The sequence below is a fragment of the Delphinapterus leucas genome, chromosome 1, assembly GCF_059928025.1.
Source record: "Delphinapterus leucas isolate spDelLeu-1000000601 "Yukka" chromosome 1, BTC_Dleu_Yukka2, whole genome shotgun sequence".
NCBI classification, from domain to species: Eukaryota; Metazoa; Chordata; class Mammalia; order Artiodactyla; family Monodontidae; genus Delphinapterus; species Delphinapterus leucas.
The window spans coordinates 10,767,671-10,786,465 of NC_143129.1; the positions used below are offsets into that span (position 1 = coordinate 10,767,671).

General features: G+C 39.0%; 1 protein-coding gene across 10 annotated transcripts in view; it reads left to right on the forward strand.

The window, feature by feature from the left end:
• Positions 1–18,795, forward strand: part of DENND1B (DENN domain containing 1B) — a 259,365-nt gene that overhangs the window by 124,388 nt on the left and 116,182 nt on the right. For all 10 annotated transcript variants that reach the window (XM_089906457.1, XM_089906480.1, XM_089906469.1 and 7 more), the window contains 4 exons: positions 49–129; positions 4,133–4,192; positions 5,406–5,459; positions 8,184–8,294. In XM_089906457.1, the coding sequence (XP_089762583.1) occupies positions 49–129; positions 4,133–4,192; positions 5,406–5,459; positions 8,184–8,294 (306 nt within the window). The remainder of the gene's footprint in view (positions 1–48; positions 130–4,132; positions 4,193–5,405; positions 5,460–8,183; positions 8,295–18,795) is intronic.

The following is an 18,795-nucleotide window of genomic DNA, read 5'->3' on the forward strand; positions in this document are numbered from 1 at the left end:
TCCTATTTCATTTATAAAATGTACTTTTTTTTTTTTTTTTAACTCTAGGAAGATGATTTGAATGAAACTCTCAAATCACTCTATAACCAGCCAGTACCAAAGGCAAATACTCCTGTCAATTTGAGTGTGGTAAGTATTGAGTCAGTAATTGATGTTTTGAGTCACAGCAGTTTAGAAACTCTGCTGAGTCACCCATGCTGCCTGCCATGAAGACTTTAATGCCTGTACTGACATTACTACATGGTGATATTGAGGCTTTCTGACATGCTTTAACTATCATAACATGATATGATAGATGTATACTTCGGTAGTTGTTAAATCACAGATTTTTAAATTACATGCTAAAAGTTACCAAATATCTGAGAATATTTTGATTGCAAGGAACATTGATTTTCAGGTAAAAATCTATCCATGATAAGGAAATACACACCCACACCCACACAGGTATACAATACCAAATACCCCTCATAAAATGAAAACAGTACATAATAAGTATTGAAAATGTACTATATAACCAACTATATGATAAAGATTCTGGGTTAAAAAACTCTTTCCCCATACTTCAATACATCTTTTAGTATAATCACCAAATACTGGAAATATGATTAAAGTTTCTCAAAGCAGTAAGGCTGTGGTGGTATAGATTATTTACCACTGAAACTTTTAATGAACTGTACTGTCTATAACTAAAATCACCCTAGTACTTTGGGGAGGCTTTGTAAGTGTTCAAAATTAATAATCACAAAATATGAATGTTTTCGTTAATTTTCTTCATTAATTTGGCATATAATAGAATGTTAAAATTTACCTATGTTGATTTTGGTTCTTCCAAAATAACAATAAACTGTCCTAATGAAGGAAGGAAAATATATAATGATGCAAGAGAAATTGAAGGAGAAAGCAATTTGAAATGTATATAATCGTGTTAATAGGTCTTTTGGTGGTTTTTTAATTTTTAACATCTTTATTGGAGTATAATTGCTTTACAATGTTGTGTTAGTTCCTGCTGTACAACAAAGTGAATCAGCTATACGTACACATATATCCCCATATCTCCTCCCTCTTGCGTCTCCCTCCCACTCTCCGTATCCCACCCCTCTAAGTGGTCACGAAGCACCGAGCTGATCTCCCTGTGCTATGCGGCTGCTTCCCACTAGCTATCTGTTTTGCATTTGGTAGTGTATATATGTCCATGCCACTCTCTCACTTCGTCCCAGCTTACCCTTCTCCCCTCCCCGTGTCCTCAAGTCCATTCTCTACATCTGCGTCTTTATTCCTGTCCTGCCCCTAGGTCTGTCAGAATCTTTTTTTTTTTTTTTTAGATTCCATATATATGTGTTAGCATATGGTATTTGCAAGATAAGGAAACTGTTAGCCTTATTTCATTCTTTCTTTGGTAATAACTTTCTTCTTGCTTAGCTTTCCCCCTGTAATTTTGTTTGATCATAATGTTCTCCTCTGTGGTTTCCTTCTTTATATTTCTGGTGGCAGCAGCCTAGCCTGGGTGCTCATCACTTCAAGCAGTCCTTAGTCTACAGCCTCTCCTTCCAGTCCCTTCTAAAGGCTGTAAGATCAAACTTCCTTCAACCGTGTAAAGTCCCCTGATGAAAACCTTTAATAGTCCCCCATTTTCGGTAGAATTTGTCCAAATTTTTGGCCTTTCAGGACCATCCACTTCTTAGCCTCAATCCAGCTTTTCACTTTTCTGTCTCAGTTTTTTCTCCCATGAATTGATTCTCTCCTCTGGTCACAGTTTTCTGTTCATCTTCTCAAGTGAACATTCTGCCTTCTTGGTTGTACAGCTTCCTCTAAAACCTCTTGTAGACTATGTATCTTTAGAACTAGCTCAGTTCCCACCTTTGTGAAATGTTCCCTTGTTGTTAACAGCATAATGTTCTCTGCCCCTTTATGTCTGAATCCTCTTTTGTTGCTTAATGCCAAAGTGGAAATAAATGTTATGTAGTCATTTAGAGATTGGGGGCTGGAAAGCTAAGGATAACCTGGAATTTTTTTTTTTAGCGGTACGCGGGCCTCTCATTGTTGTGGCCTCTCCCGTTGCGGAGCACAGGCTCCGGACGCGCAGGCTCAGTGGCCATGGCTCACGGGCCCAACCGCTCTGTGGCATGTGGGATCTTCCCAGACTGGGGCGTGAACCCGTGTCCCCTGCATTGGCAGGCGGACTCTCAACCACTGGGCCACCAGGGAAGCCCTAACCTGGAATTTTTAACCCAAATCGGGGAGTCATCTGCAGACATGGTTGTAGGAATAACTGAGCAATTTAAAGGGCAGAATGTAGAGAGGATAGAGCAGAGGGTAAGGTCTAATTGCCCGAAGAAGTTGTATGGAAGAAGAGAGTACATGGAGGGAGAGGACTGGAGGAAGGAGCAGTTAAGGAGAAACTCAGATTTGTATGACGTCATTGAAGCCGAAAGAATGCAGGTTCACAGTTAGTGGGAATGAAGTACAAAGGACAAGGAAAAATGCCCCGGAGAAGGAGGAAAAGCTCTGGATTTTCTGAAAATAAGTGTTTTTCTTGGGAAGAGTTGTGTGTATGAAGTGATTCTAACACTTTGTTAAATGGTGAAGGAAACATACTGTAAGTGCTAAGATGATAGAGGCAGCTGTAGAGAGCTGAGAAATAAAAATGTATTCTCTAAATTTGACAGTATTATTTGTTCAGGAGTAACTAAATATCTTATAAAAATACATTTCAGAAATATTGGATATTGAAACACTTTACCTTTATTAATAAGAACTGTAAGTCAAAGATGTCTAGGCTTCTTAATACCCAAAGACTAGAAGATTTTGGTTTAAATCACAGTCACTAAATGTGTGATGTGAGGCAAAAAAGTTAATCTCTTTTGATGTTCCCTTTTATCCATTTGAGAAATTTAGTGAATCAGTTTTTGAGAAAGTTGTTTGGGGAATTTTATGAAATGATATATTTAGATACACCACGAAAAGCTATTTGAATGTTAGTTGCTAGTAAGTTGACGTTTCATTTGATAAGGAGAGGATTTTTATTATATCTGAAATAATCTTGGTAAAGGAATTTGAGTGACTGTGTTGTATTTCTATGTCTGATGGTTATTTTTATATTTTAAGCCTCACATATAAGCTTTTTTTTTGTGGTATATTTCTATGTCTGATGGTTATTTTTATATTTTAAGCCTCACATATAAGCTTTTTTTTTTTTTTTTTTTGCGGTACGCGGGCCTCTCACTGCCGTGGCCTCTCCTGTTGCAGAGCACAGGCTCCGGACGCGCAGGCTCAGCGGCCATGGCTCACGGGCCCAGCCGCTCCGTGACATGTAGGATCCTTCCGGACCGGGGCACGAACCCGTGTCCCCTGCATTGGCAGGCAGACTCTCAACCACTGTGCCACCAGGGAAGCCCCACATATAAGCTTTTGAATCAGTAGTCTGTGATAGGTTTCAAATCTTGTTCACCTGTTCTCAATACAATATCTTAGGTATTGTTAAATCCAACTGGTTGATAAACCTTTATGTAAAGTCCACTTAGTAATTTCATTTGACTTCAATGATAGGTTATAAAGTCACGTGCCAGTGCTGTGCAGTTAATGACCAGCAAAACTGGGATGAAAACACTTGTCTTCACCTACTAGTACAGTTTTAGTTTTGTGATGTCAGGTTAAAATTGATGGTCATAGGCATTTTTGTTCCTCCACAAGTGGAAAAGAAATTTTTGTTTATTTGCAGAATTTCCATTATAAAAATATGACAAGGCTTGAGAAACTGCTGTGATTTTCTTAAAATTTCATATTTCATTAATATTCCATCACATGAGTTTTTCAAGACTTGACATTATAACCACTAGAATATCAGAGATTTTATGAAATGTTAATATCTAATGTAAATGCTTATTTTGAAAGTACATTTCAAAGCCATTAAATATCCACAGAATTCTGTACTCTCAGTCAAGAATTAAAGTGCTTCAAGATTTTTCTAGCAAGAACTAGCAAATCAGCATTTAAAACATTTGTAATGAATGCTATTCAAATATTTTCAGCAGATAATGTGGCTACATGGGTTTGTCTCAAATACACAGCAAATTGTTGTGTAAATTTCTCCCATGAAAGTAAAGTACTCATTTTGTCTCTTATGTATTGTAAGAACCAAGAGATATTTATTGCCAGTGAGCAAGTTCTGAAAGATCAGCCCTCCCTAGCACGGGTGAGTTCAAAGGACATTGGCTTCTGAAAATCACTGTTAAATTGGGAAGTTAATTACTTCTTTCACTATGTCTTTAAGATTCACTCTAGTCCTTTGGGAAGTGGTAAATTTGCTTCTTTTAAGAAAATTAATCATTCAGATTATATTTTCTGTTTATACTATCTTTTAAAGCATAGCTTTATGAAATACGGTGCTATTAAAAATCCATCCAAATACAAATAGCTAATAAGAGACCAAATCCATGCTTACCCTCGTGTCAGTGGTGGTGATGTCAAAGTGGGCTCACTACATGGGTGTCTGTCACATGTTTTGTCCAGGGTCTCAGGACCTTGTTCTTCCACCCTGCAAGTCACGCATTGTGACGGTGCCAACTAGCCTTGCTCTGACTAGTTCAGTGGTGCTCAGTATTGGCTAGAATGGTTTTTTGCCCCCAAATCTTTAATTATAAGACAATATTAAATAGGTCCTTATGTGAGATAGTAAAATGATTTTGGAGATTAATATGAACAGAAAATAAAATGATTTTGGTGATTGACTTGTACTCTGATTCTGGGTGGTAAAATTTGGGAACATTCTGTGAAACGTGAAGGTGTGCACAGTATGCTTTTTGTGTAAATATGTGTATGAACTGTTGTATTGCTTTGAATATTATAGAAGCTAATTAACATTTGTTTAGCGGGTGTATAAAAGTCATATTTTGGGTTAATTACCTTTTAAGAAGTTTTAAATATTAAAAAATTATTTTTTATTTCTGCTTTCTAAATAATATAGTGGCTGATATGTACCAGAGAAATTTATGGGGATTTAACTGTAGGAACTCAAAAATCTCAATAGATTTTGATATATTCTTGGGTAAACAAGCCTTATTTTTCCAGGTTCCCTAAACCAAATGTGTTAAAATTATCTATCTTATCTATCTATTTTTCAGTAATTTGCTTTTTTCGTCTTGATAAACTTTTTCTAGGATTCCCACTTCAATTTTAAAATGAAATATTTTTAACCAACACTTAAACTTTTTGTATGAGGAAGTTATTGTTAAATCTCATATAAACCTGCTATCTCATTTAAGAATCTCTCAAATTCAGCACACCCTGAGCATCAGTCCTTGGTATTTATTTAGTTGATATGTTTTAAAATTTTTAATCTCAAAGTATATGTAATGCTACCAAATTTTAATTCTCCTTTTCTTATGTGATTTATTTCTGTTGATTAGCATTCCTACTTCATTGCCCCTGATGTAACAGGACTCCCAACAATACCGGAGAGTGTAAGTTTTCTATGTTTTTATTCTACTGATATTATGAAATTTATTTATCTTGGTCTCACTGTTTAAGGATTTATTTGTAGAGAAATAGAAAGCATTGTAACTCCCTGTGAGAAAAAATGAAAAAATAAAGATTAATGTTGTTATCTCTTTTTCTTCTTTATGTATCTGCTACTTTACCTCCTCCTTAATATCTGGTTGTAGATAAGACAAATTATATGAGAAAAACGATTTCTACCATTTGAGATAGTTCAGTAGGATAGTCTGTGTTCAGTTAAGTCCTGAGCTCCCCGGATCAGGCAGAAGAGAGGTCTCAGGAGATGACTCCTGTTGGCAGGGAATGAACACGTGCAATGGGAAATATTTTCATGCAAATAGTTACTTTAGTGAAATGACCATAGTATTTAGATTCCTTGTATGTATATATATATATATTTTCAAATTTTAGATGTTTTCTACTTGATTTCCTGATTTTTAATATAAGAAATACATGTTTTGTAAGACTTGAAGGATACTACAAGAAATTATTTAATTGCTACATTTCACATTTATTTAGAGTCCTGATTGTAGCCTTACTAGAAATATTTTCAGTGTTTTAGTAGTTATTACAAATTAAAATTCTGTAGAAAAGCTTACATGGATAAATGGAATTGACAAGTACACTTTGGGATGCTGTGTGAAAAGGAAGTATTTCCTTTCATAATTTTTTTCAGCTTTGTTTTGGAAAGATAAAATGAATTAGTAGAAATAATTCAATCAACGTGAAGGAAACATCAACTTAAAGAGTATGTATTATTTTCCTCAGAACTCTATTGTGCTTCCAAAACTGTTGTTGAACCTACTGAGTGTTTGGTTCCAAAAGCACGTGGGTTATAAGTGAACAAAGTCCAAGAAGACAATTGTAAATTTCCTAATTTCGAACCGAGACTTTCAGTGGTGTTTTTGGTACAGATGAGTCCAGTTAACTCCTGTGAGAGACTGCTTTCAGCCGCTCTTCACGTGGGCCTGGGATAGACCATCAAATCAGCAGGTCACATCCCAGGCTCTCAAGTCTTGTGCGAGTCCACCGTGGGCTGCGGATGTCTGTTAGGTTTCCTAGAGGCTGACTCACCGCCTTGACTTATGCACGCCTGCCCCTCACATCAGGGTTGTTAATACAAGTCAGTCTCTTGCTTTAGCCTCTCCTCTTCGTACCTTTCTTAAATTTACTAATAAGCCGCTAAGAGCTTGATTTAACAAAATTCACAAACTTTGCTGTGACTTTGAAAGTTTTAAAGAACCATTCTGAGGAAAAACTGCCACTGAGAATATACATTTTTACATCTCCGTTAATATATTTTATTTTTAAAATGTCCTGTTTAGGGAAGAGGAAAAAAAAAGCAAGGACCTATACATAAGGCAGCATTCTGCATTGAGAAATAATTCCCCATCTAGAAATTATCTTTGAGATTATAGGAAAAATATTAACGTTGAATGACATAAAAGTAATCTTGTATTATGAAGACTTGAAATAGAAGGTGAGGTGTGCTTCAGCTAGAGAAAACAGGAAGTGAATCTCTCCACCAAATTCAGCATCACTCGCTGTTTCCGTTTATGTGCCCTGCGGTGATTACTGGTTTGTTCTGGGAAGGTCTGTACCTCACAGAAATAGAAGAAACATTGGATTTCTTAGTTTCCTGCTCAACTAGAAGTTTTAGCCTTCTGGGTCCTAGTGCACCTGGCACTGCAGTTTCAGTCTGTTGTCATCTCTCATTCAGTCTCTTTATCACTTGTTGCTTTCTGATGGGCTTAAGTTTGAGTACAGAAAATTAAAAATAAGTAAGAGGAGAGGATCTAAAAGTGAAAGTTAACGCAGCTTACCCCAGTTTTGTTCCTATGTGGGGAAAACAATTTGAAGTGTTAAGTCAAGGAATCAACACCAACTTTTATTTGGTTATAGTGGTATAAAGCAGGCCTGACATGGGATATAAACGAGATCTTCCTTAATAAAGAATCAAAGGTGGGCTTCCCTGGTGGTGCAATGGTTGAGAGTCCGCCTGCCGATGCAGGGGACGCGGGTTCGTGTCCCAGTCCGGGAAGATCCCACATGCCGCGGAGCGGCTGGGTCCGTGAGCCATGGCCGCTGAGCCTGCGCGTCCGGAGCCTGTGCTCTGCAACAGGAGAGGCCACAACAGTGAGAGGCCCACGTACAGCAAAAAAAAAAAAAAAAAAAAAGAATCAAGGGTCTGCCTTATAAACCCATCTCATCCTGTGGTTGCCTTCTGCATAGTCTGTAGTATCAGGCAATGATTTAGCCTGCTGGCTGATTGGCAAACAGAGGGAGACTCAAATGTATTTTCTGGAGCAGCAGTTCTCAAAGTTCAGTGTGTGTAAGAACCACTGGCAGTATTTGTTTAGAGAATGGATTCCTGGGGCTGTACTCTGAAGATTACTACTCAGCAGGTCTAGGTTGGGGCCCAGAAAACAGGCTTCTTTTTCAGGTGCCTGGGGAGGGAGGGTGGGAAAGATGTGATGCTCTGATCACCCTCTGAGAATGTTTTCGTAGAGTAGGGCTATGTTTCAAATAATAGTAGAAGGCTACGTGCTCTGTGTGGCGGCAGAATAGAATTAAATTTAATTATTTTAATGAATACCACTTATTCTCCTAACATTGTTTGTACTTCAGACTGTGGCGAACGTATCAGATACTTTCCCTGTAACTTACACAGTTGTCTCTGGCTTGTGCAGAGGAACCTCACGGAGTACTTTGTGGCTGTGGACGCGAACAACATGCTGCAGCTCTACGCCAGCATGCTGCACGAGAGGCGCATCATCATCACCTCCGGCAAACTCAGCACCGTGAGTATCTCACACTCCCCTCCGCGCGGAAAGACCTGCAGCCCACGCAGAGGCAGAAATGCTCTGCGTGTGCTTACGAGACAATATCTACATACCCTTTTGATATATGGTTTTAATCTGGCTCTTGGAGTACAAAGGTCTGATTTGTGGAAGGCCTTCATGGGTGCATTAAGTCAGGTTAATTATTTTTTCTTATCAGAAGATGAGAGGTTTTTTTTTTTCTTTTTTCTTTTTAACTCTCCAGAGTTCATTTTAGTGCCTTCTACCATCTAACGAATTCTTAAGAGCTATTATGAGATCTTTATTATTCACTTGAGGCTTTTTCCATTGGAGCTACTTGAAAGAAATCAAGGGGCCATGATAATAGCTGCTATCCTAACCTGGTAATAGGTAGATTCATCTTTGTTGCCAAGTAGTGGCTTGGGAGTGGGTTCTATAATAGTTCTGATTTGGAGGAGCTCTTCAGACTGATAATAACTTAAAAGTCAAAATAGCATTTTTTTTAAATCACAGGTTTTATGCTACTCACTGAAATGTTTTTCTGGAAGGTCTTCATTACTGTGGTAAAGGCAGGGAGAATAGAGTTTTCTTGGGTCATAGAAAAACATTCAGAAGTATTTTGCTAGATTTTCTAATTTTTTTCACTTTGAGCATTAATATTTTAATATTTTTGACCTAAAAATTTTAATATAAATGTAAATATAGTTTTGAGTAATGTATGAGATATTTATTAAAAACATTATTTAATATTTCATGAATTAGCTTCCTTGAAATTTGGCTAACTGATAAAAATAAGATAATATCTATGTTTTGTTCTCTGATAGTAGAAATAAAAACCTTATTCTGCAAAGTTTTAGTATTTTAGAGCAGAAGGAGCTTCAGGATTTCTCTAGGGCATCTATTTAGGGTGTAACAATGAGAAAGGTGTTGATATTTTCAGAGAAAGGTTAAATGGCTACCCCAAGGCCAAATAAGATAGTTGGAGACAGGTAATGTGAAACTGGGTCTCCTGATGCTAATTTTGGGTTATTTGCATTACTCTAGAGTTGAAAAAATACAGTTTTGAGATTTTGAAATGCAATAATGATATGCCCACTTTTCAAAAAAAATTGAAAATATATTATTTTACACACTGAAAAACACATTATATGCATTTGAAGGAGTAAGTGTGGAGAAATGATGTAGTTCAATCAGAGAATAAGTGCCAGTCAGTGATGCAGGTAATTATTTGCATTTTCTTAAAGTGATGTTAAGAAATTCAATCTGAATTATTTGGTACTTTTTATATATTTGCTTTTCTGCTGTGCTTAGCTTACCGTTGAGGTAAAATCATTCTTATTTATCCTCCCCTTCTCTTCCTCCTCATCACATTTTTTTTTAACTACATTATTTTTGGTTACACTGACAGTTCCTGCATTTATTTATTAATTTATTTCTTTTTTAGCTGCGCCACACAGCTTATCCTCATCACTTTTTTAAGCCAGTTTTTTCAAGATTATAAATAATATTTCTATATGGATGTTGTCCTGAAGATTAAAAAGATTGTACAAGCTATCTTGGAGACCTAGGAGCTAAATTCCTATCAAGATTAATTCATGTAACATATTTATTATGCACCTACTATGTGCTTGCCACTTTCTAGGCACTGAGGATTCAGCAGTAAGTAAAGCAAAGTCCAAACACTCTTGGAGCTTATATCCAACTGATAGAGAAGATGAAGACATGAATGAAGAAATAGCTGTTATGTCATATGGTGCTGAGTACCAAGAGATAAGGGAGAAACTGAGTGTGAGTGTGGGGTGAAAGGTCAGGGGCAGATTTCAGTTTTGTGTAGGGAGGTCAGGGGAGCCTTCTCTCATGAGGTGGTGTTTGAGCAGAGGTCTGAAGGAAGTGTGGGCGTGAGCGTGTAAGCTGGTCTGTGTAGGGAAACATTAGAAATAAATCTGATGGAAAGCAGTATGGAGGTTCCTCAAAATATTAAAAATAGAACTACCATGTGGTCCAGCAATTCCACTCCTGGGTTTTTATCCAAAGAAAACAAAAACACCAATTCAGAAAGATATCTGCAACCCTATGTTCATTGCAGCCTTATTCACAATAACCAAGATATGGAAGCAGCTTAAGTGCCCATCATAGACGAATGAATAAAGAAGATGTGGTGCATATATACAATGGAATATTACTCAGCCACAGAAAGGAATAAAATCTTGCCATTTGTAATAACATGGATGGACCTTGAGGGCATGATGCTAAGTGAAATAAGTCAGACTGAGAAAGACAAATACCATATGATCTCACTTATATGTGGAATCTAAGAAAACAAAGCAAACAAATGTAACAAAACAGAAACAGACTTACAGATACAGAGAACAAACAGGTGGTTGCCAGAGGTGGAGGTGGGGTGGGAGGATGGGCAAAACAGGTGAAGGGGGCTGAGGCACCGACTTCCAGTGAGAAAATAAATAAGTCACAGGAATGTAATGTACAGCAGGGGCAACATACTGAATAATATTGCCATAACTCTGGCGACAGATGGTAACTAGACTTAATAATGCTGATCGTTTCGTAATGTATAAAAATCCCAAATCACTGTATTTACACTTTAGAATAATATAATATTTCAAGTCAATTATACTTCAATTAAAAAAGGAAAGAAATCTGAACGTATGTAAATATTTTGTAAAAACATTTTTTGGTAGGTATTGTAAAATGTTGGTGTTTCTTTTTGTTGTAATTTGTAAACACCTCTTAATGGCTAGGTAACCTCTCTTCCACTCAGTTTCTTCACATTTAAACTGGGAACATGGGAGTGATACTAGTTTTAATCTCATAGGGTTGCTTTAAAGATTAAGGATATGTGTACATGCACACACACATATGTGTATATATGAAGTGCTTAGAATTTTATCTGCATAAGATTAAATGATTATCAGCTATAAATTTATAATAATCTAGATCTGAAGTTTAGAGTAAAAATGAACATGCCTACCCTTTAACTTTGTTTGAATTAGAAAATAAATGATTTTAATAAAGGCTTGGTATTAGTCAGGGAGTTGTTTCTTTTTTTTTTTTTGCACGAACCTGTGTCCCCTGCATCGGCAGGCGGACTCTCAACCACTGCGCCACCAGGGAAGCCCCCAGGGAGTTGTTTCTTATATTTGAGGTCAACGTAATAGCAGTTGTTTATGAAAGTTCCTGAAAACTTGGTGGTGATGTCACCTCTCAGTTAACAGCTTTGTTTTGGTTCACCATCTGTGGCAGTAGGACTGATAAAAGAAACATAATTCAAGTTTGCTCTCATGATCTCCTCACCCTCCTTCTGTAGGGGAAGCTGCTTCACTTGAATCTAGCTTGAAAAATTCATGTATATACACACATGCGTGCTATAAATTCCATGCCCAGTAATGTTTAAGGTCAAAGACTAGTACCATAACATAAATTAGAAGTAAATATTTTTTAGAAAACATTTAGTGGAACCTCTGAAACGACCAAGGAAGGAATAGTTAACGTATCAATGAATTGAGGTTAAGACTACTGCCAGTGAAGCTTTTTACATCCTTATAGGATTTTATGTACCACAAAGACTATAATGTACTTAAAATTAATGCAAGAAATTGTGTTTTACCCAGTTTTCACTTTTTAACCTATGGCCAAATTTTTAATTATTGGAAGAGCATGTATAAGTTCCTCGCATTTATAATTTTGTTATAGTTTTGGGAACTTTGGATTTATACTTTGATATGGTCATAATTTTATTAGAATCATATCTGTCAACTGTATAGCTAGCCGGGGGTTTTACTGGTGATACCCTGACAGATAATGAGCTACCCGAGTGTTCCTTCCTCAGGTATTGTGTGTAGTTAAAATTATAATTTGTAATTATCTTTATAGCGATAAACTTTAAAATAAAGTTTTGAGCTGTGTTAGCAAAAGTATCAAGAGTATTGTTATGTTTTAAAATTTTTCGTGGGTTTTTCCTCCTTATAGTAAAATGTATTTTGTTAGGACTCACTATTATATTTTTCCGTGTTTTGAGTTGAATGAATTGGAATGTCATCGGTTTTGTGTTTATCCTACTGGTGTGTACATTATCCGGTACACACGGAAGGGTTCCTGGTAATCCTGAACAAGAATGTTGATTTTGTACATGCCGTAGGCAGGTCCTAGAGGTTTAAGCCCCAAGTGAATAGCAGACTAGCAGGACATCGGCCCAGAGTCTCATGTATTCAAAGCAAAGGAATAAATCATGATACTACAAGGGTGTATCAGTTGACTTTTTGCTGTTTTGTGACCAGAGGTAGGGAAGGATTGCTGTTTAAAGCCGTGTCATCGGCTCTCAAGTCAGTCAGGCACGAAGCCTTGTCAGGTGCTCTGTAATTGTCCCCCAGACATTCTCTAGCTAGTCAGCTGGGGCCGTGCGTTTTGTTTCCAACACTGAGCTGGCCAGCGTCTGACAGGAGCTCTCGTCATCCTGTCAGTGATGTGTTAACTAGAGTGTATCTTTGTGGCCTGTGGAAGCAGGTACAAGAGATGCTCTCTTTAGAGCAGATGTCTGAGTGTTAGCTCCCATTTTGACCAATATTTAGTTGGTAGATATCACCCTCTTGGAGTCTGTAAGCACATTAGTTACAGAGATGTGATTGTGTAGTCCGTGTCCTGTCTGGACTGCTCAGAGCAAGCAGTGTGCTGTGAGTGCAGGAATTGTGCTAATACACTGTCGTCTCTTCCTTTGTTATAGTTGCCCCCAGGCATTTAAGCATATGCTTTTCTCCCCTTCTCTCATTAATACCATCAAGGGCCTATGCAAAAAGAAATCTTGTGATCTGCGGAAAATCAGCTATTAAAATGTAGATGTTATAGGCTGAGTTAGATTGAAGGGGAATCCGCAGGATTTTAACCTCTCCATCTGGATTTTACGTATTCTTGACTTGTCTCTCAGTAGTGCCACCTATCAGCATTTAATCTGAAACTGGCAGCACAGAGAATCTTTCTGGAGATTAAGAACTGAACAGTTGGTGCGAGAACAAAGATTACCCCGATCTACTCCCTGCTTCAGATTATTGCAGTGTATTTTTCCCCCTTATGATTTTAAAGCTGCAGCAGCGTGGTGCAGTTAAAAATTATTATCAAGACCTCTCAGGGAGAGAGAATCTAGGAACAATTTTTGGATTTTTAATTCTTCCCAAAGCCCATAGCAACCACTTATGTCAGCCGAAACTGCAGACAGTGACTCTCCTTACCATTGTGTTATTTGACTTAGATGCTGCTCTTCAGAACATTGCATTTTCATTCACTGCTAAGTGGATGTGGCTGGAGGGTAGAAATGGGACTATTGAGGTTGGTCATGTGACACTTTGTGGGAAGATTTGTGTGGAGGAAACTTCTAAGACGGGAAAAGCTGCAGGTGTTTGTATCTTCTAACTCTTGAGGTGATAAGAGCTGTTTTTCATAGAAACGAGCCCAGTAAAGGTTAGAACCATGGTCGATATGTGTGTGTGTATGTGGGTGCAGTAAACTTAATCTTCTGAACTGTGGATATCAGAGAGAAAAGTTTTTAAAATATAATAAAATTTTCACTAATTATGGTATGAAATGTTCATCGGATGCTGCAAATGCCAAGGTAGAAACATGTCTCTTTAACAAGTAAGAATGTGTCTCTTTGATTGCCTTTTTTGACACTAGTCTCTTGAAATAATAATAATTATGACAACAGTAAAGGTTTCTTTGTAAATTCTGAAGTTGATAAATTAGAGGATAATTTCCATATAGGACTTCGTCTTAAAAAAAAAAAGATTTGTGTTCAGCTGTTTTCTACTAGAAATTTTTAGTTTTTAAAAAAGTCTATGCCAAAATTGTAATTCCTTGGGGGAAAAGTTATCAATACATCTTAAACTCTTTCAGCTTCATGAATTTCTCTTGCTATATTGACTCTTGTCCAATCTGTACAGGAACTTGGTTTGCTATCTTTTGGCCTTCACATAGTCCTAAGGAGAAAACATACTCCTTTCTTCCCATGGCAGGTGGTTTCTTTGTTCATTCATTGAATCACTCCTCATCTATGGCTCACCTAACTCATGCCAGACAGTGTTCTACATACACAGGCAAGGAAACGAGGTCACAGCCTCTGTATCAGTCTGGGTCCAGTCAGGAGAGAGAAACTACAGTCATCTGAACGATGCAAGTTGAATATAAAGAATTTAAGACTGTCATGTGGGATCGGGGTAACAGGGAGGGGCTGTGGGAAGTGCCGGGAGCCGTGAAGAACCTGGCATAGTAGGTATAAAGCAGCTACGAACCTGAGGGGAGCTGGGGATCTGTGCCCAGAGAGCCCACTGCTCTGGAGTCACTGGGAGAGGCCACTCCTCCAGGCTGTCTCGCCGGAGGCCCCCCGCCCCGCCGGAAGCCAGCTGAGGGGAGGGTGGCACCAAGGGAGGCTTCCGGCTGCCGGGAGCTGCTGACGGTGGCGCTTCACCCACCAGGTGCAGGAGAAGCCTCTGTGCCACAGCCGCCGCGCGCCGCGGGGGCCACAGGCACCCTGCCCGGAGCTGCCGAGGCGAGCCGGGGGCCCCCGACCCCTGCGGCCTGCAGGGCTGAGCTGCTGTCACACGGCAGCCTGGCAGCCACCCACCGTGCTTGGCGAGCTCCAAGGGGGACCGCCTGGTGAGTAGACTGGGGCCAGGACGTCAAACCCTGTCTTCCCGAAATGTCGCTTCATTGTCTTCTCCGGACAAAGCTTAGCATCGTGCCGGCTGCTAAAAGGAAAAGATATCGAAAGGGCACAGATTTATTTTCTCAGATCTGACAAAGAGGGGTAGACCTGAGGGTGAGAGGCAGTAAATCGGTAACTGGTACAGGCCACCCCTTTGGATGCTCATCCTCCATTGACACCCTCTAAATCACTTGCACTTCCTGAGCAACAGCAAAACAAAGCTCTGTGTCTGCCTAATGAGATGTAGCTGCAGTACAGACATTTTCACCCTTTCCCCCAAATGGGAAGCAGCACAGTGCCGAGAGTCATGTGTCCATCTCTTCAATTACAGTTACATTTAATTTTCTGTTAACTACTAACAACATATATGTAAGATAAAGATGAGACAGAGAAGAAAAAGTGGTCAGCAGATAAAAGTAAACATAGGAAAATTAAAAATATGGAAAGCTACTACAGCCCTTGTTTATGTAACTGCTCATGAGACCATAATTGGTATTTCTGACTTCCTTCTTTCATTACCTGTTCCATAGTCCCCTCACCTCAGCCAGAGCCTCAGCTGGTTGGATTTTTTTTTACCTGGTTTAATGATACAAACTTTCATTTCCAAAAGGTCTGGATCCTCGATAGTTCTGTTTTTTGTTTTTTGTTTTTGATTGCCGTCGTTTCCCGTTAACATTTACTACCAGGCATGGAAGTACCAAGATGCATCCCAGAGAATTCCATGGTTCCAGAGATAGTCCTGCCTGCCTGTTGTGTAAAAACAACCCAACTTACTTCTGGTTATTGAGATCAGTCATTCCAGCCAGTAGATTAACCCCAGTTTTTAGCCTGTTGATTCAGTGGCCAGGTGGCAGTCACATCTTCTGGCTCAAGTGGAAGCATTCCACTGTTGGGAGGTCAGATCCCCAAGCCAAAAGTGCCCTACGTGGCTGGGGCAGGACTTAGAATTTCTGCAAGTGGACTGTTAAGAGTGATGACGAGAGGGCCAACCCCACTCCTACCCCTTGACTCCCGGTCCCATGGATTCTGGCTTTGGGAGAAACAGCCCCGCAAAACGGTTTCTGATTCAAAGCGTATCCTGCATCGTGTTAAACAGAGCCCCACCCTTTAAGGGTTTTCTTTCCCAACTGGCGTCATAACTGAGTTGTCCGTGAGCCATTCCACCTTTTGATTAGGCCAGCAGCTTCTAGGTTATAAGTGTAGGCCAGAGTAGCTGAGTTCATGGACATGAGCCTCTTGCTCTACTTTGCTGTTACATGAATACCTTGATGAGATTCAGTGCTTTATGGAGTGCCGTGCTGACAGGTATGTTATTCTGAGTCTGATGGTGGTGGTGCTGGCAGAAGGATTATGGCAGAGAAGATGAGTCCTTACCCAGAATATTTATTCCAGTGAGGGTGAACCTAATCAAGCCTCCTTGATGGAAGAGGTTCAGTGTAATTAACCTGCCACCAGGTAGTTTACCTGATTGCCATGGGAGATGTCTCCCTAGACACGTTCTGCTACAGAACCACCTGAAGCAGGTGCCAGGTATTACTGCTGGGTACTACTGACCAGTGTCCTACAAGAGCCGGGCCCCGGAGAGGCACAGGCCCTGCAGGAGCCTGCCCCAGAGCACACGGAACCAGGAAGCCACAGACCCATCCTCCTGCAGTGCGTCTCCTGTGTCCTCTGCGGACAGAGCTCACTCTGTCCTCCGTCTGGTAAATACTTCAAGGGCCCAGATCCATTGTCACAGATGGGTAGCAGAGAGTGAACTTGGATCTGAGAGGCATAAATTGAAGGCACAGCTTCCATGAATCTCATATTTTGTTGTGATTTACTATGATAAAATAGTGTAATGGAAAGAGTAAAAACTAGTTAACCACTTGAGAAGAAAAACATAGATCTTTATTTTGAAGGAGATATTTGACATTGGTAGAGTTTTCCAAACATAGAGTATAAGGGTATTTATTTATTTGGTATCGATAAATATTATTATTTGCCAGGTAGTGGGAATTTCAAAGTGATTAACTTATGATTCTCTAGAATCGTAATAAATAATAAATTATATAGTGTCAATCAAGGCCAGTCAGTGTGACTAGAACTCTGATGTGGGAAGTATAGGAGGGAAGGTGGTAGATTAAAGAGTTGACCTCAATATTACGCCTGGTTCTTGGAAGGAATTTGTGATTTGTCTAGGAAATATATACTTGTGTGTGTGTGTATGTGTGCGCAAATAGAGTGACAGAGAGAAATCATGCTACAAGATGTAGTTGGAGAGATAGCAGTGGCCAGATTGTGAAGAACCATGTTTGTTAAATGAAGGGGTTTGGATTTTATCCAACAGATTGTGGGGAGGCAAATGAGGGACATGCTGTGACCAGTTTTGTTTTGGGGAAGAGAAGCTGGTGGCATTAGAAAAAATAAAGTAGGAAAACTCTGACAGCTGTCTTGTTAAAAGGCAGTCACAGTAAGTAGAAAAAGAGGCGACCAGCTCCTGAGCTAATAGTGACCACGAAAGGTAGATGGAGTTGGGTTTTAGAAACATGGCTAATAAGGAAATGTCTGTTGGATGTAGAGTCTGCTTGAAGGTAGGTAAATAAGAGGGAGAAGTTTACAATGACGCACAAAGGACAGATATTCATCAGCTGTTTCCTTAGTGTCTGACATATAATGGGGGCAGAGCCTGATGTCATTTGCTACTAGTAAACTGTAACTCTGTAAAGTGTGTGTGTGTGTTTATGTATAGATGTATATATTTACAAGTGTTTGATATGCCTGCTAAATATACATATGTGTACGTTGAGTATATATGGGAATATTATATACAATTTTAATGGTACAGCATATGATATGTAGGTACAGTTATTCATTCTCATTTAAATACCTGTAATTTACAAATAGTTCACTTGTAAGGATTCAGAAGTCCTTTGGGCCTGCTTGCGGTTGTCTGTCTTTCAGTTGCTGGTGGTTTGCCATTAGTTTTGTTCCTGGTGAGAGGTATTTTAAGTTATGATTTTCAGAGATGCCTACTATTTAAAACAGTACATTCAGTCAATTAGACTTTATTTACTGGTTATTTGGAATATGCCCCCAAATATCGTAGTAGTGTGATTATATCAATAATATCTTCTAAAATTAGAGATTTGTTTTTCAGTTCCTGACTACTCACCTGAAAAATTGGATGACTTCATATAAGCCATTTTTTCCTTTTATCCTGAAGTTTATTATATAAAAAATGAAAGAATTGAACAAGAATGATTTCTAAGGTTCTTCCTAATTGTTAAATTTAGTGATTCTTTAACTGTACTGTTTATTTCTTAAATAAATGCCTTATTTTAAAATATATGGTTTTTATAGAATTCACACGAACGGTCCTCTAGAATCCAGGGTCTAGAAGTCTGTGTGGAGAGAAGATAGATACACTTGAGCTGTGTTACAGTGTCAGACGCCTGAAAGTTGTGGCAAACTAGACGGGCCTCTTCTCCAGGAAAAGCTAAACTGCTACAGAATTGGCTTGAAGATGTGAACTAGAGAGCAGTAAATTTAGTGATGGGGAAAGTCATGTGTGGGGGGGGAAGTGTTTGAAGGCGTTGACATTTATGTGCAGTGTGACAGCTACAGGAATTCAGAATTGAGGTGGGGTCGGTATGACAGGCATGGTGCATGTTGAGGCTCACTAGAGTGAAAGCACCTTGAGGGCAGAGGCTTTGTCTCCTTGGCTGATTATTCTGTCCCCAGCACCAGCGGCGATGCCTGACACATGTTTGGTGTCCCACATCTAGTTGTGTGATCTTGGGCAGGTTGGTT